Raw genomic sequence first — 13,444 nt, forward strand, 5'->3', positions numbered from 1 at the left:
TTTGGATATTGAATCATGCCTTTCACCTCATCTTACGTTTGAACCACCTAGTCAGTAACAGTTTATATATGTGTTCCAGGTGATGAAGAACTACCAGTTGAGTGCTCCAACAATCGACCAGCTCCAAACCCTCTATTTTCGTCAGTTTGGTGAGGGGCTTCCTCTGGCACAGTACATGTCCCTGTACGACAACTGGCAAGCCTCTGACTCTAAGAATCTGTTATCTCAAGAGGAAGCAACACCATGTCCCAAACCGGCCGTATTGCCGACAACTGCAGGTAGGATGGCAACACTCCATTACAACATCCCCCTTCTTGTGTAAAAAACAAAGACCGTCACATATCCATGCTTATGAAACAAACAAATGTCATCATGTCCTTCCACAGCAACAGGTAATCTTCCAAGAGAGCCTGAAAAAAAGCAACAGCAACCAGTCGGTACGCTTGACTTCCTCTCCGGGTCTGAATTTCCAAAACTGGGGTCAGATGTGAACTTGACCAAAGCACAGAAGAACAAAGTGAAAGATGCGTCACTGAGAGTGGACACTTTCCCTGTGTTCAAAGAAGCTTATCGTGCGCAGCTCAGAGAGGTCCATGGAGCTAATATGCGGGCAGTAGAGGCCATGGAGGGGGCTGGGGAGGAGCTCACAAGGCGGAGTAGGAACAGGGTCATGGATCCGGATACAGTCAACAGCCTGATGGAGGGTGTGATCCGAGACATCGCTGCAGAGGGAGAGCTGGTCACCGAAGAGAAGGTGAGGAGCACACTGAAGCTTCGAGGATTAGATCAACATTTTCGGAAATAAACTTACACGCTTTTGATAAAATCTTTGCTAACTATGAAGCTAAAGCCAGCAGGCAAGTAGCTTAGCATAACATAAAGTCTATAAGAAAGGGAAATCATTGAGGCAGAATGGCTCTGTCCAAAGGTCAAAGGCCTCCACCACCTCAAACAGATGAACTAATTATCATTAAATATCATGTTTGACATTACCTCTGTCCAGGTGATATCCAAGGCATGCGTGCTGATGCAGATTTCCTCTTTGAAGAACGTTAACATCAGACCCGGGAATGTTCCAGCTCTAAAAGACCTCCTGTACATCATAAGAGAAATCAACATGTTCATAGAGGTTTGCAAACATTTACATTCCCTTCTGACCCGTGTTTATCTGGATGCTTGGTAGCTAAACATTATTTTTTTCCTGTTTCTGTCAGTCCACTGAAGCAGTGACATCCATTTGTACCCTGTATGAGCTGGGTCAGTCCCTGGCTGCGCTGAAGGACAAGAAGTGCTTTGAAGAGCTGAACCTGGGGCCTCTCTGCAAACAGCCACTCATCCATCGCATGTTTAAGATTGACAGTAACACTAAGGATGATGATATACACCAGATTAAGACAATAGACATCTTGAAGGTATGACTCACATTTTTGAACGGCTCTTATTTTTGTTCACAATTGATTTGCATGTAGGTTTGAGAGTTTTATATTACACAGTAGTGTTTGGATAATTACCTGGAGAACTCAAAATTTCAGATTTACGAAATGAATGTCTCAGTTTCTAGAGAAAGTGTTTCTGTTGGATGCAAATGAAATCAAGAAAGGAAGTAAATGACCTCAAGGCATGTCATAATAAATCTATTTGACTGGTTATTGTGGCAAAATGTGAATAGTTGCGTGCAGCTTAAAGATAACAGACTGTATGAGACATGTGAACCTTTTAGAGAATGATTTATATGTCAGATGCACCGAATTCTTTGAATCAGTCCAAATCTTTCTTTCTGTCATGAAAAGTGACTGATGAAAATACCTATTTCACAGAAAAATCATGACTGAGTTGCTGTAGTTGAGAACATGTGCTTTCTGTCTTACTTTTTAACATGTCATTAACTTTTCCCTAAATGTGTCTACTCTGTTTCATTTGTTTAGCAACTTCGCATATTTCGGAAGGAGCAGAGCAAGGCAAGAAGAGTAGACCTGGCTGAGTTCATGAAGTATTTGGCTGACCACTACAACTGTGACTCTCCCTATGAACTTGGCATTAGGATACACAGCATTGGGCTGCCCATATCGGTAAGAGACTCAACCTACCTAAAGCAATAACAGACAATACATCAGGGATATTCAAATAAAATCTCCCTCCTGCAAAGGTCAACTAGTGACTGCCATATCAAAGAAAGTACATTGCGATAATATTCAACAATATTTATTGTCAGTTTCCACATTGAACTGGAGGAATTGTAAATAAGTACTGTGATATTAAAATATATATATTTTTTAAATGTGCATCTTAACACAATGCTTAATTTTAGGAAAAAATATCATAAAAAGTGTAAAAAAAGGTTTCCATTTTCCCTCTTTTTGACAACAATTTCAACAAATTTTTCGCCCTTGAAGGGCCCTAATGGCTCTTTCCTATTTTCCTCTCTTTCTATGTACTTTAGTAGAATATTTCTGACATATGATCAACCACAATGTGAATATGTCTCCTTTGCTGATGAGAGCACTGTTGAAACCTTGTTAACATAAAAGCAGTTCAGTGTAGAAGCAAGGTTACTCAAATTAACCTACTTACTTATATTTTTCTTAATTTCCACTTCTTTACACATCCTGCCTGTCCTCTCCAGACCCTGAGCAAGGTCAGTCATTCTGAGCATGCCAAATTGGCACTAGCCATGGAGGTCATCCAAAAGGAGCTGGAGGAGGAGACTCAAGAGCTGCTGAGAAAGAGGAAGAGAAGCGTGTTGGAGCCATTGCAAGGAGCAGGTTCCTTCTCTTCCCCAGGCAGCTTGGAACTCAGAAAAAATTATGCGTTCATGACAGCAGCTGAGGTAGTGCTGGCCGTATTCTCAAATGCAGTGGGGGTCTTCAGTCCCAGGATGACCAAGGTGGGTGCTAGACACTGACGAATGTGAATTTATCTTAGAAGTGCAGAGCCCGTTTTACACCTGCCTGTTTGGGATGTACTGTTGAAGTAGAAAACTTCTGCATTCATCCTACCTGGTTTATTTACAGTGAAGATTTTATAGTTAATGTTTTTTATAAAATGAAACTCAACTTGTTCAGGTTGTAACTCATCATATTCTGTGAAATCGCAGATATTTTTCATCACCATTTGAAATATTTATGCTAAAATGTTTAGAATGACACATCCCGGACACCTCCGGTCACTTATTACCCAAACCATTTTGTAACATATCTCGAGATAAAAAGTTGGAAGCATAAAGTTAAATTAAGATGGTCGTGACAGATCTCTATAATTAATCCAAATCATCTTGATCACCACCTTGTGGCTTGCTGCAGTATAACTCATTATAACCCTGTCTCCTCCACGTTAGCATATGGGACGTGGGACAGACTGAAAAGTCGAAATACATGTTAAATATATTTTCTCCATCACACTGATGTTTGTTCAAGTGTTAACTCCTCTAATAAGTTGATTCCAATTGTTATTTAAAATCAGTTGGTACCTAAATCAGCTCTCTTCAGTATGGTCATTTGTGGTGTCATGTGAGTGTCAAATGACCACATATCTGATACAGAGCTTTGTCTGAATTCCAATGCAGCACGTCCAGACCTTTCTGCTGCAGGTGTCAGGTGACCGTCTGGCAACGGCCCTGTTTCAGCTGGCCATCTGTGGTGGCTCGCTGGCTGTCCCACACGACCTGGTGCCCAAAGACAAGGCGCCCCAGACCACTGAAAAAAATACAAAAGGCGACAAACTCACCACACCCCTCCCCAGTGAAGGTATTAAACCACAACGTAGCGTTTTTGTCACATATACCAACTAACATGATCGTGTATAATGATGCATTTTTGTGATGATTGACATTTCTGCTCTGTGTCTCTCAGCCAAAGTGAAGCAGTTTCTTAAAGACAGTCTGTCCTCTCAGAACTCAGCCATAACTCTGGCGCACATTGCCTCTCTGGAGCGGAAGTTGATCAAAAACTTCAGGGTCAAAGATTTCCTTTCTTTAGAGCAAGGCAACTTCTTGGAGTTTCTGGTTAAAAACAATCAGGTACAAGTTGTTTTCTCATCTTTTTATTTTGCAGCCAACTGTCTTTTTTGTGTTTTTATTGTTTCTTAAATAAAACATCTAAGCGTATACAAAACATTTAGACTGTCTTCATCCTGTGTTACTCTGGCTGGTTGCAGTTGCTGCAGGATACACTTGGCTCCACTTTGATTGTGGGCAGTTGCAGTGTGGAACTTGTGGGCACTGGTCTCCGACCCACCAAACAAGATGTGTTTGAGTTCATCCAGCAGTGTGGCAACATAGCCTCTACTGACCCCGATGAAGTAAGTAATTTCCAGGCTCATTCAAATTTGGTTGCCTAAACATACAAATTGATGCACTTAGAAAGCTACTCATCACCCTGTTATAATTATTATTATATAATTCCCCCCCCCTCTCTTTATTCAAAAGCATGGCCTTTCTGTTTGAGATGATGACCTATTTGATTTCACCCTCACATTCAAGAAGCATTGGAAGGGTTTCCTGCACTCCAGCTTCAGACCTTACCTCACGCTGCTTCTCTCTTGGATTTTTCTTTTCTGCACTAGGAGTTTTTGTGCAACAGATCTGTCGAACTTTCCCAGCCAATTGACAGGACAGACTTGTTGCAAGAGAAAATCCAAGTGCAGAAGGTTGTGTCACAGAAGCAGCATGAATGTGAAGGAGAGGACATAGGAAATCTAAAGAAATCTAAAGACCATGCTTTTGAATAAAGATTGGAAAATAAACCCATATTATTACAGCTAAAATTATTAATAACAAGTAAATTTGGAATAAAGTTATAAATAGGTCAATTAAATTCAATGAGTTTACAGGAACAATTTCAATAGCCACCCTCCTTTTTCCAGCTTTCCCATATTGAATCAGCACTGAAGTCTCACTACAGTGTCCGGGACAGTCGTGACCTCGGCTATGGAAGCCTGCAAACTCTGGTTGGACTGGTCAAACTCCAGAGAGGCCTGGCTGGAGGAGGAGTGAGCCAGGTCTTCTATGAGTCTGCCCTCTTTGCCAAACAAGGCAAATCAATGTGAGCACTGTTTTACCACACAGATATTACTCAAGCTAAGTAAACACACTAACGTCTTTGAAAATGTCACAATGAGTAAAATAAAAAAGGAAGAGTTCTTAAACCCAGGCTACACTGGTTTAAATATCTCTTTTAACGGAGCCAACTACTGAATCAGATATATCAGAAACATCACCTGTCAGTAGACTTTACAGTTCGTATTTCATCCTTGTCTTTGTCTATATTACTCTTCCCTCCCAGGAATAGTGCTGAAGTTGGCTGTGAGGCAGTTGGGCTTCTTGGTGAAATGTCCAAGACCCAGGCCATGGCTAGCTTGCTCTCCTGCCCCCTGCTGGAGGATTTAAGTGAGTGGAGCCAGTGGGAGCTGATCTTTAAACCCCTTCATGGCTCCCTCAAAGATTTCATCGAAAGAAATGCAGGTACAAGTCAGACATGGTTCATTTTGCATGGTTGAATAATGAGTAAATTCAAATGTTAATGAAACGTATGATAGATGTGAGGTATGTAGTTACATTGCCAATTAATCATTTGTGTAGTTAATATCTCAATTACAAACTCCTTTTTATTGACTTGCCCACAGCTAACACAGGCCTGGCAGCGTTGGAGGTTAGACCAGGTCTTCTTCTCAGGATCACCACACACACAGGAGACAAGTTCTTCTCCAGTTCCGCCATGACACTTGACCCCACTGGCACAGCCGGCCATCTGGTGTCCATGGTGGTCGCTGATGGGATCGTCAATGCTCCCACTGCCCTCCTGGCCAACTACATGCAGAGCTCCCTTGCAGCAGCGTTGGCTAAAGAAGGTAGTGACGCATGAGGGCTCTGAGATTGAAGCTTTTCTTTCCTTACATTTTCAAACTGCTTCATAGCAGGAGGTTTCAAATGCTGCCTAAATCTTTCAAAGTTTCTAAAATAAAGTTTTGGTTTGTTAGATATGTCTCAGGATGAAGAGAACGTGGCATGCTACAGCAGAGTGGCCGAGTTCCTTTTGGCGTGTTTGATGAGAATCCCCACCAGAACCTGCCAGGCTCTTTTGCAGCAGGTCAGTCTCACTGCGTTGCACATTTAGATCACAGGATCAAATAAGAATCAATTATTTTTTATTTCTGGTGAGATGTTACATTGAAGCTCTGTTTGGATTTGAGAGTAGAAATAGTGAGAAAAGGTATTCCACATTGAAGTTGTTTAATTCATTCCATGGTTCATTTGGGTTGGTGGATAAATGGAATGAGGGTTATCCCGATAAGTGTAGTTATTATGTCCTGATAATCCTAGGACCATCGAAGTCTAATCATGACATTTTATAATCTGTTCATTTAGGCTTAGAACAAGACCAGTATATGTTTATTATAAGTTGCTATAAGTAGAGCAGGGAAGGTATGAATATTGATTTCATTTCTTGTACAATTTGTGTTTTATCTCCAGCAAACAGATGAAACATGACTTATTCATAGACTTACTACAGTTTGTGACGAATTCAAACCCTTGCAACTCATGTTCACTCGTTTGTTTTTGCAGCAGGTATTACAACATAGCTTCCATAGCAAAATACTTAAGGATTGGGCAATACGTTTCTGTTGTAATGATGAATAAGAAGTGACTTGTCTATTCTTGTATAAATGTGACCTCCAGGTCTTTTTGGAGCCTTTCTCCCGTGTCTTGGGCCAGGCCAAGTCTAAACAGGTCCTAATCACCGTGGCCCAGTCCGACCCAAGGCACATGAACTGTCTGCATCGTCTGGGCATCCTCCTGGGAATCACAGACTGGGCCAAAGACTACCAGAAGAAACTGATCCCATCACAGAGCCACAGCTACAACAGGCACACAGCACCTGTGGAACAGGCCAAGGTCAGAAAAATGGAAAGACTTTTCTCATTGAATCGGAGTCTAAATTCAAATGCAAAAAACAACAATAGTGCGCTCTCACTACTCAAGTGTGTGAATCATGTGACATACAGTGGAATGAACAAAGATAACTCGTGTTACATTTTGACTGAACAAAACAAAATTCACTGTCATGTTCCTCTGGCAGGTCTCCAATTCTTGGCTTGTAATGTTCTTTTCCTTTTCTTTCTCTTTCATTTTTCACTTCAGTCCAATTTGATAGACTCTGAGAGCAGTAGTCTGTCGGCGCTGAACATGAGTGAAGATGATTATTTTGAGGATAACCCCATTGACAGCAGCTTCGCCTCCTCCCAGCTCAACCAGAGCCTACATCAAGGTGGCTAAAACTCTAGCACAGGAATTGCGAATTATGCACTAAACCAGTTTTCCCTTTTGTTTAGTTTTTAATGGCTAACGTTTTTTACAGTTAATGGCGAGCAAGACGTAGAGGTTGAGGAGGATGAGGATGAAGATGAACTGTTCGAGTTTGCCTCAGAGCCTAATTGGGAGACATCAGAAAGAGTCCAGGACAAGGAAGACTCAGACATGTCTGATTCTATTGAAAATGATGCAGACGGCTGCCAATCAGAGACCAATTTATCTCCCCAAAGAACCATCATTGAAGACATCAGGTTTTTTCATATTTACCATCTGCAGATATATTCACTATGTCCATAAAGGTATCGTGGTTTGTTTAACCACATGTGGCCCCTTAAAGTAAAGCAGATCTTCGCTTACCTCTTGTGTCTTTTCTCAATCTCTGACAGGAAGAACGAGTTTGGTATTGGTGTGGAATTGACGACTGAAGGCAAGAAGCTCATGCAGATTCAGCAGGACAGGCTGGGCCGCAGCTTGGAACGCCTCTCCACGGAACTCTACAGCAAAGATACACACTTTGTCCTTGAACTCATTCAGGTGGCTTCAAATACATTCATACCCTCACAAATGCTTTTATATATGGTATTATACATGGTAGAAGCCAGGGGGAAATGTCAGCTTTTAGGGTCCAGGGACATGCCAACTGGAGAAAAGAATAAACAAAGGGAGGGAGGGATGACAGACAGATGTACTGGGATGATACTTATTAAGAGTTTCATGTCTTGTTTAAATCTAACTATAACTTATTCTAATATTATTTCAGAATGCTGATGACAACAGTTACCCATCAGATGCCGGCCTCATTCCATCCGTGGCCTTTGTGGTGGAAAAGAACTGCATCACTGTCCTCAACAATGAGATCGGCTTCCAGGAGAAGAACATCCGGGCCATCTGTGATGTGGGTCGCAGCACCAAGGGCAAACACAAATATGGATACATTGGTAAGCTTGTCTATGGTGTCTTGAGCACTGCTTGAATTTGCAAATAGTGTTTTAAAACTTGATGTTAGTCTCATAACAGCAATATTCATAATTCTGATACTTCTCCTTACAGGACAAAAGGGCATCGGCTTCAAATCAGTGTTTAAGATCACAGACTGCCCTGAGATTCACTCCAATGGCTTCCACTTGTGCTTTGACAAGACTTGCGGCTTATCCATGGGATACATCCTCCCCCACTGGATTGAAGATGAGAGGCCTCTGGATGCAGCGCTGACGAACCCAAACCAGATCAGGTTGGAAGAAAATAAATTAGATTGTCTTTTTCTTTTCAAAAGGTAAAACACAAGTATTACAAATAAATATAAATTGATGATGTACGATTCATGTCTCCCAATAAGCCATGACAATTTGGCGGTGAGCCAGCATTTACAACACCATGACCCCAAAACTGAAGCAGCAAAATGGAATTCAGGGACAAATCTTAAGTAAAAAAAAAGGCAGTCCAGGTTAATTCAAAAAGATGCAAACCATAATTCAGCTCTATATCATCAGCAACTCCGGTTTTTAACCACATCAGTAAATGTGGTACCTCAAACATATAGTACATCAGAATTATAATATTCAGCCATATTTGTACAACATTTGTATGTTTACCTGATTTTTGAAGGGATAAATGATTTTTGGCCCTTTGAGGGCAGCAGAACAACCTCTAAGCACAACATGTTACCACCTTATATTTGCTCTGGGGAATGTGTCAGTAAATCCATTTACCCTTCCTGACGAAACAGATCAACATTCAAAAAAATAAATATAATTTTTTGGCCACCAAACTATTAACAATACATATCAACATTCACTCTCACATTTTTACTTTGTTTTTAGTTATAAGCATCATCATTTGTTGCTTGGCAGGTAACAAACTGTGGCTTTATCAGAGCCACACTGACAATTGTCATTCAAAAGTTGTCAGTGTGGCTCGTTCCAAGTGGTGAGAGTCAACCAAAATTGTAAATTAATCATTAGCTAACAGCTGAAAGAACTTACAGTTAAATCCATAGCTAGTTGAGCTTTCTTAGTTTATTACGTTGCGGCTGTGGCTCAGGATGTAGAACAGGTCGTCCACTAACTAGCGGGTTGGCGGGCAAGATACTGAGCCCCATGGCCAATTTACATAGATTATTATTATACTATGCAGCCTATTACATATAACATATAACAGCTTTGTCCTGATGTTTTGAGTGGAAGAAGAAACAGAGGCCTTTATTCATTATTAAAGCTGCATATTTGATCCACCAGTTTTCTAACTGCATTATGGAATTTGATTGCTCATCAGTTGGACCACCAAGATCTGCCTTCCTCTGCGCTCCGAGAGCCATCAGACCAGGAACCTGTTCCATGATGTGCACCCCTCCCTGCTGCTCTTCCTGCACCGCCTGCGCTCTATCAGCATATACAATCAGGTAGCTCTTGTACTCACACTCAAACATTCTAACACACTCAGAGCTAAAACCATTCTTTCAAAGCTAAAAGAAGTCTTAATCTATTTCCTCCTGCTGCTGTCTTTCTTCAGAGTGAGAACCGTCTCGTGACCATGACTCGAAAAGATCTGAGTCATGACGTAGTAGAGGTGCAGCACACAGAGGGCACAGAGCGCTGGCTGGTGGTCAAAACTACGCTGCAGCCCAAGAAGGTAATAAACACGCAAGCCTCCACGGCTCATTCTGTTGTTTGTTTTTCATGCACATGGTCAATATAGATTTTAGTTTTTACATTCACATCAGTCCTGAGCAGTAAAATTCATTTTCATATTGCTTTGGGTTTCCCTGACATGCTCCTGTGTTTATTCCTCATAAATGTTCTTTGTCCTGCTTCACAAAAGTCCAGCTTTCCATTTCTTGCCAGCCTCAGTGAAAACTCACGACGACAACATCTGGCCTAATAATTTCTCAATGGAATCCCTGTAACTTTGCTCATCAAAAAAAAATTTTCCCTCCAGTTTCCCAGTGGCAGTCGCCTGTTACCTGTAGTTAGGTTCTGTAGGAGACAATGTGAATCTGACTAAGAAAACATATGTTGAGACATTTGTTCTCATTTAATAGGCACCTAGACCTGTTTTTTGTGAGTCCGTCTATTTTGAGCTAATGCATCTATGTTGATACTGATCTGTTTCCCCTTCAGATCAAAGAGGACGTTGAGGCGACTGAACTTGCCCTGGCGTTCCAGCTTGGAAGCAACAACACAGGAGACCACATTGTGTGTCAGCCTCAGAAACAACCTGTGTTTGCCTACCTGCCACTTCGCAGTTTCGGCTTCCGTTTCATTGTCCAAGGTGAGAAGAATTATTTTAGTAATTTTTGGAGCAATCCAGTTATGAAAGAAGGAATTTGACACTCAATTGACACTGTTCTCCAGGTGACTTTGACATCCCTTCCTCTCGTGAAGACGTGGACAGAGACAGCTTCTGGAACCAGTGGCTTCGATCTGAGATACCTCAACTTTTCCTTCAGGCCATGGACGTCTTCACTGTAAGACAGAATTTTATCGTGGGATTAATTCACTGAAATTTGAAATTAGAGAAGATTTTACTCTGATGATCCCTTCAAAGAAATTTGATCATATAATACAAATAGATTTGTCTGTTAGAATAAAACAGAAGACATTGTGAAAAATTAGTTACTTGGTAAATTCAGTTTCATACACCTTTCCTCAGTAACTTGAATGTCACTCAGACATACAAATAAATATGTCTGAATATTCTTATCAAGATCCATTATTTACACTGGATCTGTCCCCTGATCTGGATCTGGGTTCTAACCTGACAGTGTTATAATCACTGTTACAAATATACAGACCTGAGACTCTTGACAGTTGCGGTCCATAAAAACTTCACTACCTGAGAAATTATGCATTAAATAAAATGAATAAAAGAATAACAGGATGTCTAGAACATGATGTAGGGATAATACCCATTAGTACTTAGTATGCAGTAACCATTGAGTATTGTTTGTCTTTTAACTAGTGTCCCGTGTGTCCCTCTCTCCAGGAACACCCAGAGTTCAGGGGGCTGAATGGCCTCTGCCAGTTCCTACAGTTCATCCCCCTGCCTGATGAAGTGATGGACTTCTTCAAGCCTGTTGCTGGGCAGATTATCCAACTGCTTAAGGGCAAGGCCTTCCTGCCGACACTCAGCTCAGGTGTTACTCACAAATGAAACAAACACACAAAAACAGCATTGGCAAGAGTAATAAATACAGAGCTCATAGTTGTTTGTTTTTTTAAACCTTCGAATGTTCCTCTCCATGCTTTGTGTCATAGATGGTAAGGTTGTGTACAAGCTGCCGTCCCAAGTGGCCGTCTGTCGGGATGCCGTGATCCGCGAGGTGATTGGCGGAGACGAGCTTGAAAGACATCTGTCTCTGTCCTACCTCCATATGGGTTTGAGCCCAGCCCCACCCTCCTCCCTGCTCACTCACCTGGGAGTGCGAAACCTGCGGGGATCAGATGTTACCACGGTAACCACAGCCATGGCCAAGGAGCTGATGAGGGAGGAAGGCATCCATTCAGGTGTGTGCACTTAAGAGTGTGTTTGAAGAGACAAAGAGGAGGACTTGTCAGATTATGATGTCGCACAAATAACTACAGCTGCTGACACACTACATGTGCACTGTGTAATGTGCAGTTTACAGTCATTACTAGTATGCTTATATTACATATATGCTGGTATGTCACATGGTTAAACAGCAACACAATACGGTTAAAGTTAACAGAACCAAAGTTCAATACGTCACAGTACTGAAAGTCCATATACTACAAAGTGTTTCCCATTAATAATAATTTGGTTTATAATAACCAAAATACTTTTTACATCCCCAGTGTTTTCCATATTTTGTTAGTTGGACTGCCATAATATCAATATTGACCACACATAAATAGATAAAAGTAAAAAAAAAATCTCCATGATATCTCCATCTCTCTCTCTGCCTATCTTACCGACTCACAAACACATTGACAAGGCTTGATTTGCCGGTGTTGGACTGACAAAAGTCCAGCCTCATCAGTGAGCCAATGGACTGTAAAATTATCCACAACATTTTTACGGGTCCTCTCATTATTTTGTTGCAACTCTGAATTTTGACTTAACTTAACTTACTCAGCCACTCAAGGTTATTAGCATCTATTGCTTATTTCAGTCAGTTTTGGAAATTGTGCCTGTGTCTTTTTCTTAGACGGCGGTCTGCGACAGTTGGCCAAGTTGCTGGTTTGCAACTTTCGAGCTCTGGAGTATGGCTACGGAGAGGCAGACGCCATCTTGCAGAGCCTGAGGGATCTACCCATAATCCCCCTGGCTGATGGAAGTGTGGTGGCATTAAATGGAGCAGGAGTATTCTTTCCAATGGAAGAAACCAAGACTAAGAAAAATAAAGCTCCAAGTCGGCCAGGTAATTTCATGTTAACATATACAACAGCTCACTTACATCACACTCTTGCATTAATTATTATTTATTCACTGATGGAAAACAAGTAAAAATCCCATTTATTTTCTGAATAGAGATTTTGATTTTCAGTCATAATATTGCAACCTTCCAAGGTAGACTGAGCACAAGCTACGAGATTTTGAAACGATGATAAATGCTAGAATGCACAGGTCTGTATGATATCAACTGCGTTTTATTCACAGAGAAGAATTAAACTTCTGAAAATCCTCCAGTTCTTAATGGTGGAGCTTGCTGTTACCATGGAAATTTTTACCATTACCACTAAAATCTGCTCAGATTGAATCGTTCTGTGTTACAACAATGATTTCCTACTCTAACATAACGTGAATGTTGGGAAATGAGTAAAAGGGGGAAAAAGGAGGTGAAAATCAAAACAGGGATCATTAGCAATCGTTTATGGGCTGCATAGTTCCTTCACTCAGGGTTCGTACGGTCATGGAAAACCTGGAAAAGTCATGGAATTTTAAAATGTGTTTTTCCAGGCCTTGAAAAGTCATGGAAAAAAATAATCTCCCAAAAGTTTTGGAAAAGTCCTGGAAATTTGTTCTATTCTTATTTTCATGTCATTCGTTTTAGGGATGGGCATAATTACTCGACTATTGATTAATTGATCATTAAGAATTTCATTGATGACTTTTTCATCAATAAACTATTGCATGTTCGCTATGTGGCAGGAGGTCGGAATATCCGAGTTGCCCTGAACG

The 13,444-nt window shown here is 41.1% G+C and overlaps 1 protein-coding gene across 3 annotated transcripts in view; it reads left to right on the forward strand.

The window, feature by feature from the left end:
* wu:fj29h11 (uncharacterized) overlaps positions 1-13,444 on the forward strand; it is a 37,260-nt gene that overhangs the window by 7,248 nt on the left and 16,568 nt on the right. For all 3 annotated transcript variants that reach the window (XM_061095208.1, XM_061095210.1, XM_061095209.1), the window contains 26 exons: positions 80-278; positions 387-754; positions 1,004-1,129; positions 1,215-1,412; positions 1,926-2,069; positions 2,624-2,884; positions 3,563-3,743; positions 3,849-4,015; positions 4,153-4,296; positions 4,861-5,039; positions 5,280-5,458; positions 5,620-5,844; positions 5,974-6,083; positions 6,674-6,889; positions 7,136-7,262; positions 7,353-7,557; positions 7,693-7,840; positions 8,067-8,244; positions 8,357-8,537; positions 9,578-9,704; positions 9,815-9,934; positions 10,423-10,573; positions 10,657-10,769; positions 11,288-11,438; positions 11,560-11,808; positions 12,471-12,683. In XM_061095208.1, the coding sequence (XP_060951191.1) occupies positions 80-278; positions 387-754; positions 1,004-1,129; positions 1,215-1,412; positions 1,926-2,069; positions 2,624-2,884; positions 3,563-3,743; positions 3,849-4,015; positions 4,153-4,296; positions 4,861-5,039; positions 5,280-5,458; positions 5,620-5,844; positions 5,974-6,083; positions 6,674-6,889; positions 7,136-7,262; positions 7,353-7,557; positions 7,693-7,840; positions 8,067-8,244; positions 8,357-8,537; positions 9,578-9,704; positions 9,815-9,934; positions 10,423-10,573; positions 10,657-10,769; positions 11,288-11,438; positions 11,560-11,808; positions 12,471-12,683 (4,660 nt within the window). The remainder of the gene's footprint in view (positions 1-79; positions 279-386; positions 755-1,003; positions 1,130-1,214; positions 1,413-1,925; positions 2,070-2,623; positions 2,885-3,562; positions 3,744-3,848; positions 4,016-4,152; positions 4,297-4,860; positions 5,040-5,279; positions 5,459-5,619; positions 5,845-5,973; positions 6,084-6,673; positions 6,890-7,135; positions 7,263-7,352; positions 7,558-7,692; positions 7,841-8,066; positions 8,245-8,356; positions 8,538-9,577; positions 9,705-9,814; positions 9,935-10,422; positions 10,574-10,656; positions 10,770-11,287; positions 11,439-11,559; positions 11,809-12,470; positions 12,684-13,444) is intronic.

Source organism: Limanda limanda, chromosome 21, assembly GCF_963576545.1.
Source record: "Limanda limanda chromosome 21, fLimLim1.1, whole genome shotgun sequence".
NCBI classification, from domain to species: domain Eukaryota; kingdom Metazoa; phylum Chordata; class Actinopteri; order Pleuronectiformes; family Pleuronectidae; genus Limanda; species Limanda limanda.